We start from the raw sequence: 11,842 nt of genomic DNA, 5'->3' as shown, positions 1-11,842 counted from the left end.
ATTTGCTTGGCACAGGGAGAAGCTACTGCTTTCTGATTCTCTAGCTTCCACAGGCTCTGGCATAAGTTGGAGAAGGCCAAGGCCTCCTCTATCTTGCAGCACCTGGTTATGGTTCCTAAAGGACCACATAGAATCATAGATGATTAGGGTTGGAAGGAACCTCAGGAAGTTATCCTCAAAGCAGGACCAATATCAATTAAATCATCCCAGCCAGGGCTTTGTCAAATCGAGCCTTAAAAACCTCTAAGGATGGAGATTCCAGCACCTCCCTAGGTAACCTCTTCCAGTGCTTTACCACCCTCCTATGAAAAAGCTTTTCCTAATATTCAACCTAGACCTCCCCTACTGCAATTGGAGACCACTGCTCCTAGTTCTGTCATCTGCCATCACTGAGAACAGCCTAGCTCCATCCTCTTTGGAACAGAATCTCTTCAGGTAGTGGAAGGCTGCTATCAAATCCCCCCTCACTCTTCTCTTCTGCAGACTAAATAAGCCCAGTTCCCTCTGCCTCGCTTCATAAATCATGTGCTCCAATCCACCAATCATTTTCGTTGCCCTCTGCTGGACTCTCTCCAATTTGTCCACAACCTTTCTGTAGTGGGGCGCCCAAAACTAGATATTATACTCCAGATGTGGCCTCAACAGTGCCTAACAGAGGGAAATAATCACTTCCTTCGATCTGCTTACAATTCTTCTACTAATGCAGCCCAATATTCCATGAGCCTTCTTGACAACAAGGACACACTGTTGACTCATATCCAGCATCTTGTCCACTGCAACCCCTCAGGTCCTTTTTTGCAGAACTGTTGCTTAGTGAGTCGGTCCCCAGTCTGTAGCTATGCATGGGATTCTTCTGTCCTAAGTGCAGGATTCTGCACTTGTCCTTGTTGAACCTCATCAGATTCTTTTGGCCCAATCCTCCAATTTGTCTAGGTCACTCTGTATCCTATCCCTACCCTCCAGCGTATCTACCACTCCCCCCAGCTTTGTGTTATCTGCGAACTTGCTGCAGGTGCAATCCATTCCATCATCCCTGGGGCACGCTGCTTGATACCAGATGCCAACTAGACATCAAGCCGTTGATCACTACGCCCTGTGATCCTAAGACAGTGGTTTTTCAAATGTGGCCACCGTGGGGTTTTCCTGTAGCCATGACAGCCTCCTGGACAGAGAGGGAGGAGGGGGCAAAGCAGCAGTCCTTCCCTGCAGCACTCAAGGGCTCCGGGGGAGGGTTTCAGTCCTCCCCACCCCATCTTCAGCCACGGGACTCCAGGGGTGGGCTTCAGCCCTCCTCCCCTATTCAGCTGGACGATCCGGGGGCAGGCTTAATCTCCCTCCCATCTTCAGACTCTGAGCTCTTCGGGCTCTGGCAGCAGCCTCCATGCTTCAGCCCCCAAATCCCTCCAGCTTAAGGCGTGGAGCACCAGCTCCGGGCTTCAGCCAAGGGTGGCAGGGCTTTAGCAGAGTTGGCCTTATCAGGTGCCATTGTCAAGAGGCAAGAAGCAGGGTGAGCATGGGGTGTGAGGCCGCAGAAGGGAATTTGGGGTAATGGGGTGGGGGACAGGCAGTGGGGTCTAGGGGCTGTTGGGGAGCCCTGGGGAGAAGCAGGGGCCAGGGACACCAAAATGCAACTGTACATTATTTTTATTATTGCATCTGCAAAAAAATCCCCTCATAAATAAATTACAATTTGAACATGTATATGTGCATATTTATTTGTTTTTCCTAAAGTTAATTAAGTATTTTAGGAAAATTTATCAGAGCAGCCACCAGCAAGAGTCGGTGGCCACACTCTGAGGCCACCAAAGAATTTGTTGTGAGAACCCCTGCCCAAAGAGCATCCCAATGCCAGCTGGCACACTGTCATCACAATATTTACTCAAAAGACAGCACATATTACTGGAAAACTAATAACTGCCTGAATATTAATATTCTTGCATGACACAGGTATAGTTAACTCACAAAGAACTTTAAAGCTGTGCTGGAAATATGTGACTAAGATGTGTTTAAATCAGACAGGTCATGGGGAATTGATAAACAGGTTTTCTCCAGACAAAGGAAACAGGTCAAGGCCTCAAACCAGGTAGGGCCAAATGTATTGGAGGTTGCAGGAAGAGATTATTTGCACTGTAAAAAGCACCAGTGGGGGAGGAACCCCATGGGAGTCTACACCAGACAGCATGGCATCTACACCCAGCAGAGGAAAGGAACTTTATCTGAGAATACCATTCTGAAGACTACATTTCAAAGGTTTACTGTTTATAAAGAGAGGGAGAGAGCCCCTAAGTTATCCTTCACCTGAGGAGACAAAAGAAATGAGCACTTTTAGCTCTGTGAAGGGTTCTGGCTAAAAAAATGGAAAAAAAGACTGTTGAGAAAAACTTTGAACAAAGGACTCCAGTTTGTTAAGTTAGACTGAAGTATTAGAAGCGTATTCTTACTTTTATTTGTTTGTAACCATTTCTATCTTTATTCCTTATACTTCATGTCACTTAACACTGTGTCCTTTTACTAATAAACTTACTTTACTTTTACTATATATTCCTCATGCAAGAAGTCTTACATTTTCCCCTGAGAGCATATCAGCTTCCATAACCACGTCTCAGTGCTCTCAACTCCCCCACTCTCCTGGCCAACACAATGGCCACTAAAAAAGCTATCTTAATAAAAAAGTACAACAGGAGCAGGCCAGAAGATACTCAAAGCAGGACCCATCAGCTTTGCTAAGACTAAATTCAGGCTCTGTGGGGAAGCAGGGTTCTGCTCCTGTGGAAATAATCTGTTCAGGTCCTTTAAAAATCTTAAAAACCATTGGCTTGGGGAAAAAAAGAGCAGTTTTCGATAGTACGTGGAATGCTGAGATAGCCATTAGGTGCACTCTGCTTGAGCTAATCAACAACCTTTGGTGTTTTAGGGATAGAAGATAGTCCAAAATGTGCTGACTAGAAGCAAGGCCTGGGGAAACCCCTTTCAATCTGGATTAGATCAAAAACCTCTTCCATTTAGCCAGGTAAGTACTCCTAGTTGATGGTTTTCTACTATTCAGCAGCTCCTCCTGAACTTCTCTAGAGCAGGACTCCTCTGCCGATGTCAACCTCGATGCCTCTAAGCCATCAGGTGAAGAACCTGAAGATTAGGGTGGAAGAGAGAGCTATGATTCTGTGAAATCAAGTCTATGTGAAGCAGGAGTGACAGTGGAGGATGGACTGATAGGTCTAAGAGTTCTGAAAACAAGTTTTGATGGGGCTAAACCAGGGCAATCAGCATAAGATGGGCCTTGTTCTGCTTGACTTTGCACAGATCTTTGGATAGAAGAGGGGTGGAGGGAAAAGCATAAAGGAGACCCTCTGTCTATGGCAGCCAGAAAGCATCTGTCAATGAACCCGGACTGTGGCCCACTTGGGAGCAAAACTGGTGACTTTTTCTGATGCAAACATCCATTTTGGGAGTTCCCCAGAGTTGGAAAAAGTACCTTGCTATGTCTGGGTGAAGACTGGCCCCCTCCTTGTTTGCTTACCTAAGACATGGCCATAGTATCAGTTCCCATCAACAAGCTCCTTCCCTGGATGTGAGGAAGGGAATGCCATTCATGCTAATCAGATAGCTTACAATTCCCTGACATTTACATGCAGAGAGAGAGTATTTGTGGAAGTGTCTGCAGGAGGCCCAAATGAGCCCCCAAACCCAGATCCGAGGCATCCAGGACTAAGGTAGGAGATTGATGAGGTGGGGTGAAGGGAATTCCCTTGCAGACATTGGCTAAGTCTATCCACCAGTGCAGGGAGGATAAAATCTTATTTAGTATGAAAACTAACATATCTATATGGTACTTTGTTGGTGAATACACCTTGGTTAGTCAGCCCTGCGTTAGCCTGAAATGCAGCCTGGCATATTGGACTATTTCTGTGCACGCTGCCATGTGTCCCAGCAGCCTTAAACACTTTCTTACCATGGAGACGGGGTAACTTTTTAAGTCTAGAATGACACTTTGCAATATCTGAAACCTCTCCTGAGGTGGTAGGGCTCTGGCTGTATTTGAGTCCAGGACTGCTCCAATAAATTCTATTTTCTGTATTGGAGACAGGACTGTCTGTGTGTTGATCAGCAGCCTGAACACTTCAAATCTTATGCTGGACAATAACTGTGACCTGGATCGACTTCTTATCAGCCTGTTGTCTAGGTAAGGGAAGACATGGACCCCTGACCTCCACTGGAACACTGCAACGACCACCATTCATTTTGTAAATACAAGGGGCAGCCGAGAGACCAAACAGGAGCATTGAGAACTGATAATGGAAACCACTTACAGTGTATCTTAGAAATTTTCTATAACTTTGATAAGTTGCCACATGAAAGTAAGTGTCCTTTAAGTCAAGAGCAGCATACAAGTTCCCACTAGCTCCAGGGAAGGAATTATGGAAACTAAAGTGGCCATTTGGAACTTTGATTTCTTCAAGAACTTGTTTAACTCTCTTAGATCTAAAATAGACCTGAGACACCCTTTTGTTTTCGAGATCAGGAAGTTTTAGTAGTAAAAACCCTTTCCTCTGAAAAATGGAGGGATCTTTTCTGTAGCTCCTACAACAAGAAACAATTGTCTCTCTTGCAACAACATGGTCTTGTGAGAGAGGTCTCTGAAGAAGAATGTGAAAGGGGGATGGGAGGAAGGGTAGAAATAAATTGGAGTGTGTATCCCACTTTCACTGTGCTTAGAACCCACCAATGTGTTATGATGTGGGCTCAAGCATGATGCAAGAATGGTAAGTGGTTTGCAAAAATTGGGAAAGAAAAAGATGGTTCTCTTAGAATTGGTATTCTGCTCTTGATAAGCCCATCAAAATTACTCTTGGAGGATGCTAACTGCCTCAGTGAAGTGGCAACTGCAAAGGCAGAGGATGATGGTGGATGTCTTCTGTAACCTCTGCTTGTCCTCCCTGTCAGGTTATGTGCTTGAGGGGCAAACCCAGGAAATCACTGGGACTGGTGAGGACAGAAAGCCTTTCACTTTACTGCAGGAGTGTAAATGCCTAGAGACTTTAGGGTTGCTCTAGAGTTCTTACAACTATGCAGAGTCTCATCTGGTTTTGCCAAGAAGAGGGATGGCCCTTCAAATGGGAGGTCCTGGACTGTTTGCTGAAACTCTGGAGGAAGGTCAGAAGATTGCAACTATGAAGAGCATCTCATAGCAATGGCAGATGATATGCAGGAGGCCACAGAGTCTGCTGCATTCAGAGTAGCCTGCAGAACCATTCAGACATCCAACCTATCCTCCTCGATAATCATCCGAAACTCCTGATTCGCATCATCTGTGAGCTGGTCCGTGAACTGTGAAACTGTATCCCACAGGGTAAAGTCATAGAATCCCAGCAAAGCTTTCAGGTTTGCAATGCAAATCTGTAACTCACCAACAGAATAAAGCTTTCGTCCAAATAAATCCAGCTTCTTGGCCTCTTTGATCTTCGGGCTTGATGCCTGGTGACCCTTTCTCTCTCTTTCATTGTCATTTCATAACACTATTAAGGAGCCCGAGGGGGATAATTATAGAGATGTTTGAACTCCTGAGAGGGGACATAATACCTTCTTTCAATCCTTTTTGCAGTAAACAACAAGGAAGCGGGGGTCTGCAAAAGAACCTTGGTGGGTTCTAAAATGGCTTCATTAATAGGCACAGCTATCCTAGCTGGGGCTGCTGATGTCAAGATGTCCACACACCTGTGGGACTTTTTCTGGACCTCCTCTGTGTAAGGGACTGGGGCGTAGGTAGTCTGGCCTAACAATCACTTCTGGGCTGCTGTCCACACATCAAAGATGGTCACAAGATGGTAGTCAATGAGCAGGGATCAGAGAAATGACTAGAGCTGGGATAAGAATCGGAGTAACAGTCAGGCCAGGGTTGGAGACTGGAGATCAGAGGTAGTACCAGGCTGGAATCAGGAGGCAAGAGTCAGGGTCAGAGTCAGGCTGGGGTTGGAGACTGGAGATCAGAAGGCAAGGTGTGGTCTGCAGTTCCAGCAGGCCAGAAGTCTTCGTGATTGCCTGGACAGTTTCCTGGGGCACCCTCCAGGGTTAAATAGCCCACTTAGACACTCAGAGGGGTGCAGGGTACTATCAATCTGGATCCTTCGGGAAGTATATCCTGCAGCACCTAATCTTCACAGTGTTCCCTGGATATGGTTCTGTGTGCTCTCCTGGCAGGAATGTCAGCCATCCTAGGCTCTGCAGACCTCGGTTCTATCCTCATGTATCCTTACACTTTGGGTGGAAGTCCAAGATGAAAACCCTCCTCCTTAACAACTCCTGATGCGTCCGGAAATCATAAGGAGATGGAGAAATAGGATCCACTACATTTGCTTCATCGGAGGATGAAGAAGAGGATGCCAGTGGCACTGGGGGCTGATCCTGTTCCTGCCCCACTCAGGTTTGCTGTGAGAAGGTTCCTGAATCTGCTTGGGGCTGGACATGGTACCGATGCTAGGTGCTATCAATGCTCCTGATGGCAAGTTGATGGAGCCGGGGCTAATGTGGATGGGGAGATGCTCTTGAATGAGGGTGAAACCTCTACAGGTTCCAAAAGGGCCACTGGTATGGCCCCAGTCCCCAATTGTGCATGGCTCAGGGGTCCCTTTGGTATTCAACTTGTTGATACTGAGGCTGAAAACAGCATAGGCTGGGCACTATACTCCTGATGGGGAGAGTGGCTAGGCTGGGACACATAGGAGCCCACTTCAGAATTCGACAAAGAAGATTCATTTTCTTGTGACCATGGCTAGGCCATACCTGTCAGTAGTGGTGTGGTAGGTTCAGACTCTGAAGAAAGGGGAGCTGGAGAAATTATTTGCAGCTTTCCCTTAGATGGTACCATCTTAGCTGGTATTTTAATGGCCAGTTGCACTGGATCTGCATGGTGCAGAGCTGAAGTCACTAACATTGGTATCTTGAGTGCCAGTGCCATGAAAGACTCCTGAACTGCCAACGATGGAAGGATTGAGAGGTTCAATAACTCCTGCAGCCTCAAATGCCTCAGGAGTAGATGATACTGGGAAAGTGCTCTGCAGAATCAGCGCATGAGAAGATCCCAGTTATAGTACTTCAGGAGTTGGTCTTGACAGATCTGTATGGGTCTCTGGAGTCAATGAACTCCCCTGCTTAGAGCTGTGTTCCAGAGAGTGCCTCCTTTTTAAGATTTTAGATGAGCTCTACCCCTTTGCCTCCCTTGATGACCCTGGTACTGAGTCCAACTTATGGTACCTCTTCTTTAGTACCAGCGACACCAATCTGCCCCATGGTAGCAGTAATGCTGGACTGACACCAAGGCAATCAATATCTGGACCAAGGAAGACGGTTCTGATGGAGGACATAGTACTGATCCCAGCAAAAGATATTTAAGTCTGGCTGCCCTATTCTTCTTGGAGCAGGGCTTAAAGATATGCTATATCTGTCACTTACGTGAGCCTCCGCCAAGCACTTAAAGCAGCTGAGGTGAGGGTCACTGACAGACACCATCTTAACAAAAGAGTGGCAGAGCTTGAAACCCAGAGAATGTGTCTTATCTTTGTTACTGGGGCTGTGTCCCAGAGTGCACAAACAATAATTTTTTTTAACTACACCAACTAATTAAACTACACTAACTATACAGATTCTAAGATTGGCACTAATTACATGCTAGAAGAAGACTTGCAGAAAGAAGGAAAGAGCTTCAACAACTGTCGTATGTGGTACGAAGGAACTGAGGGTGTCAGGGGCATCTTGACCATTTATGCTTGCATGCAGTGCACAAGGCAGCTGAGAGCACTCATGCCACTCTGACAAGTACTGCCAAGGAAAAAATGCTCTGGCAACTGTGCAGTGGAGTGGACATGTGCAATCACTCAAAGAGGAATAGTAGTGGATGATTTTGCCTCCAGTTATCGAGAAGCAGTCACCCTGTCAAATGTGGAAGCTGAGACAGTTGCAGATGCAGAATGGGTTCTCCAAAACAGATCCTATCAGATAGAGGGTCATGTCCCTGATATTTAGTGAATTATGGAAGAAGTGTGGGGTAAAACATTAAAGTCTGGTCCATACCACCCAGAAACAAATAGGTTAGTTGAAAGATTCACTGGAACTCTTAAGTCCATGCTAAGAATGTATGTGGGCAGAACAATTGGAAATTGGGAAGTGTTATTGCCCTATCTATTATTTGCTTACAGGAAAGTACTCCAAGAATCCAGAGGGTCCACCTCATTTGACCTCCTTTGTGGAACAGAGGTCAGAGGTCCCCTGGATTTTATTAGGGGCTTCTGGAGGAAGACTCTGCACCAGATGGTGCCCATAACTGAATATGTAACCAAATTAAGAGAGGATTTAAAATCCATGATGAATTTGGAGCAGCAAAGTCTTTTAAACAGCCAGGCTGAACAGGAAAAGTGGCACAACAGAAATACCTGTGAAATTTCATTTGATGTGGGAGACTTAGTGTTAATATTACTGCCATTAAGAAAGCATAAGATGCAAAATTCTTGGGAAGGTGCCTTTGAGGTTGTGGAAAGGGTTAATGAAGTTACATCTGTGCAGAAGCTTCTCAATGAAGTTGCCCCACAAAATGTATTCAGTACCAAGAAGCAAGTCCAACCCTTCACAGGCTTGGCAAGTTATTATTGCAGGGTTCATATAGGGCTTTTGTGATATTGTATCAGCCATCCCAGACCTTTGCAAAAAGAATAAACCAGACAAAGTGGTTTGGAGTGAGGCTCATTAAAATGTCTTTCATAAAGCAAAAAAAGGTTCTGTTTGAAAAGCCAGTTCAGGCAAATCCTGATTTTAATAAAATGTTTGAGCAGTGCACAGATGTATTCAACACTGGACTAGGGACCGTTCTAATGCAAGCAGAGGAGACTAACAAGAAAAATTCCCCCCCCTCTCCCCCCCCCCCCAATGCATTCATAAGAAAAAACCTGACTCCCAGTGAACAAAACTACTCTGTCATAGAGGGAGAGTGCTATGTGACTGTATGGGCGGTGAAGCAGATAAAATATTATCAGTGAAACAGAAAATGTAGAGTGTTAACAGGTCATTCTCCTTTGGTGCGGATACACATAACTCAAAGATACCAATCCTAGGCTGATGCAGTGGAGCACAGGGCTATGGGAATATGAGATGTAGATTGTGCACAACAAGAGGAAAGAAAACATGGTAGCAGACACTCTGTCCAGGAAAGAGCTCCCAGATCTGACATTGGCAGAATAGTTAGCAGCTAGCCCTCCTGCGTCAATGTCACATGGGAGATCTGACACAGAGGCCTTTTGGTGCCCACGGGTAAAGGGTTCACTGTTCTTTACAAGCAACTCCTGTCTCAGACCTGACAAACTCACTACACCTAATACATCACTTTCATAGTATGTACCTTCAAAGGATAGTATGTGAGGTCTCTACTGAAAGCTTGTAACTTATTAATACCATACTCACAATCACTGTGAGATGCATGTATGGGTAAATATTTAAGGTATAATGTAACTATATTTAACATGTAAAGTGTTATGTTATTATTATTATAAAATTATTATTTGCATTACCATAATACTTAGGAGCCCTAGTCATGGACCAGGACCCCAGTGTGATAGATGCTGTACAAACACAAAATAAAAAGACAGTCCCTGTCCCAAAGAGCTCACAAACTAAGTATTATATTATTGTAAAGTATATTAATGGGGTCAAATCCTGTTTTGGTTTTCGATTCAGTGAAAAATCCCATTGAATGATTTGATATGTCGTTATCACAACTGAGGATTTTTTACAAAAATCCAATGTCACATAGAAATATTACAATTGAAATTTTGAAAACCTCTCTTCTCTGCTTTTATATGAAATTCTACTGCAAATTCCTCAAGTTCTATTTGATCACATACCACAGCATTATGAGAGACCAGGATTCATTTCTTTTTTCCGCATATTTGCCTTCAAGGCTTCTTTCTACTAGAGCTAATAATAATGCTTAGTGACTTTCTGCACCAACAGTTCTATCTTTTATGACGAGAAATTAGGCTTTATTCTTCTATATAAGGATCTGGAAGCTGTCCTGTGATCTACTGCCCAACTGTGCATAGTTATATTAATAAAAGGGAATCGTGATGCACTAGCTTTCCTTTATATTCTATAATATATAAAATATTTCTCTTATATTACATAAAATATAAATAAATATAATAAATAAATAATATAAATAAAAGTTGTGTGCTCAGAAGCAAAATTTGTTCATGCAGTTCGCTTCAGTTCTGTTATCCTGGCTACTATGTTTTTTCCCCTAATCCACTGAATGTATTACTGATTTACATCTTATTCAATCAACATCATACAATAAACTCAAAATAAAAGATATGACCAGGGGGCTTAATCTTCAAAGGTATTGAACACCTGTGACTTCAAATGAAGTTGTGGGTCCTCATTACGTCTGAGGACCAGGCACAGTATATGTGGACAGATTTACACAGAGATCTACTTGAGCACAAAAATATAAACAAAAATCTTCTAATGAATATATAAAGCACAAGCCCTTGCTTCTTAAAAGATGCAGGTGCATACTAAACATTCATCCAGCTGCACAAAATAATTATAATAATATAATATATAATTAAATAATAATAATAATAGAAAAGTCATAATTAAAGTATAGGTACAATATGTCATATTACATGGCACAATAAAGAATAAAATCCCAGATATGACTTAATCTCAGCAGGTTCCGTCACAAAATGAAAGAGAATATCGCAATGGTTCACTTACTAACCTGGCTGTTAAAGTTGGAGAAATGGCAACAGATGTAAAAATCTCAACCATAGCCATTTTACAAAGGTCAGCTGCAGATCCTACAAAAGAAAGTGATCTGGTTTTAATATAAAATATAGGGGGAAAAGAGCTCTTCAGTCCTCTGAGCTATTTGAAGTGACACTAGGTCTGAAACTGACTCCTTAAAGTTAAGAAAGGACAAGCTCATTATTACCAAAGAATCAAAAATGCTAATCAATACTATTAAAGAAGGCATGAATCCACCTTTAAAAAAAACTTTAATGATGATATGGGAACATAGGAATTGCCAGTCTGGACCAGACCAATGGTCGATCTCAATCCAGTATTCTGTCTCTGATTGTGGCTAGTAACAGCTACTTCAGCAGAGGAAGTACTTTGGGCTAGTCTACACTTAAAACTTACAGCAGCACAGCTGTACCAGTACAGCTGTGCTGCTGTAAGAGCGCTCGTGTAGCCGTGTTATGTTGATGGGAGAGCGCTCTCCTGCCGACAGAATAAAACCACCTAAACAAGCGGCGATAGCTATGCTGGTGGGAGACATAGTGCTGTCCACACAAGCCTTTATGCCGGCAAAACTTATGTTACTCAGGGGTGTAAAAAACACACCCCTGAGCGACATAAGTTTTGCCGGCACCAGTGCTAGTGTACACAAGGCCGAAGATGTAAGACATCCTGTAGCAGGAAGTTATGGAATAGCCTACCCCCATTAAATGTTGGCTTATGCCCTGAAACATGAAGCATCCCTTCCAAGAATGCAGCTTATGCCACTGCAGCGCTGTAAGTGTAGACAAGCCCTCAGTCACAAATTGACAAAGAAACCAAAAAGTGACACCCTTAGGACAACAATGCATTAGAAGTGCTGCAGCAGTAATCTTCAACCTCATACAGCTAGCTACCATAGAGTATTGTAGTATATTAGCTCATAACATTCTGTGCTCTTGTTCCCTACAGGCTAGTGAGTGTTTCATACTCCTGTAACTGTAAAATACAAAATTAATCATGTCACCTATGTCTTATTTCTTGTTTGTTAACTTCATTTGTCAACCTCCACATAGTCAGA

The 11,842-nt window shown here is 43.7% G+C and overlaps 1 protein-coding gene across 1 annotated transcript in view; it reads right to left on the bottom strand.

The window, feature by feature from the left end:
- Nucleotides 1-5,250: 5,250 nt before the first annotated feature.
- POLN (DNA polymerase nu) overlaps nucleotides 5,251-11,842 on the bottom strand; it is a 187,022-nt gene continuing 180,430 nt past the window's right edge. The window contains exons 21-22 of the mRNA XM_067567696.1: nucleotides 10,759-10,841; nucleotides 5,251-5,394 (exon numbers count right to left, since the gene is read on the bottom strand). Coding sequence (XP_067423797.1) covers nucleotides 5,251-5,394; nucleotides 10,759-10,841 — 227 coding nt within the window. The remainder of the gene's footprint in view (nucleotides 5,395-10,758; nucleotides 10,842-11,842) is intronic.

This window comes from Emydura macquarii, unplaced genomic scaffold (assembly GCF_026122565.2).
Source record: "Emydura macquarii macquarii isolate MOO-44397 ecotype Brisbane River unplaced genomic scaffold, CSIRO-AGI_Emac_v2 contig_2795, whole genome shotgun sequence".
In the NCBI taxonomy this organism is placed as follows: domain Eukaryota; kingdom Metazoa; phylum Chordata; order Testudines; family Chelidae; genus Emydura; species Emydura macquarii.
This window is presented reverse-complemented; position numbering and strand designations above follow the sequence as displayed.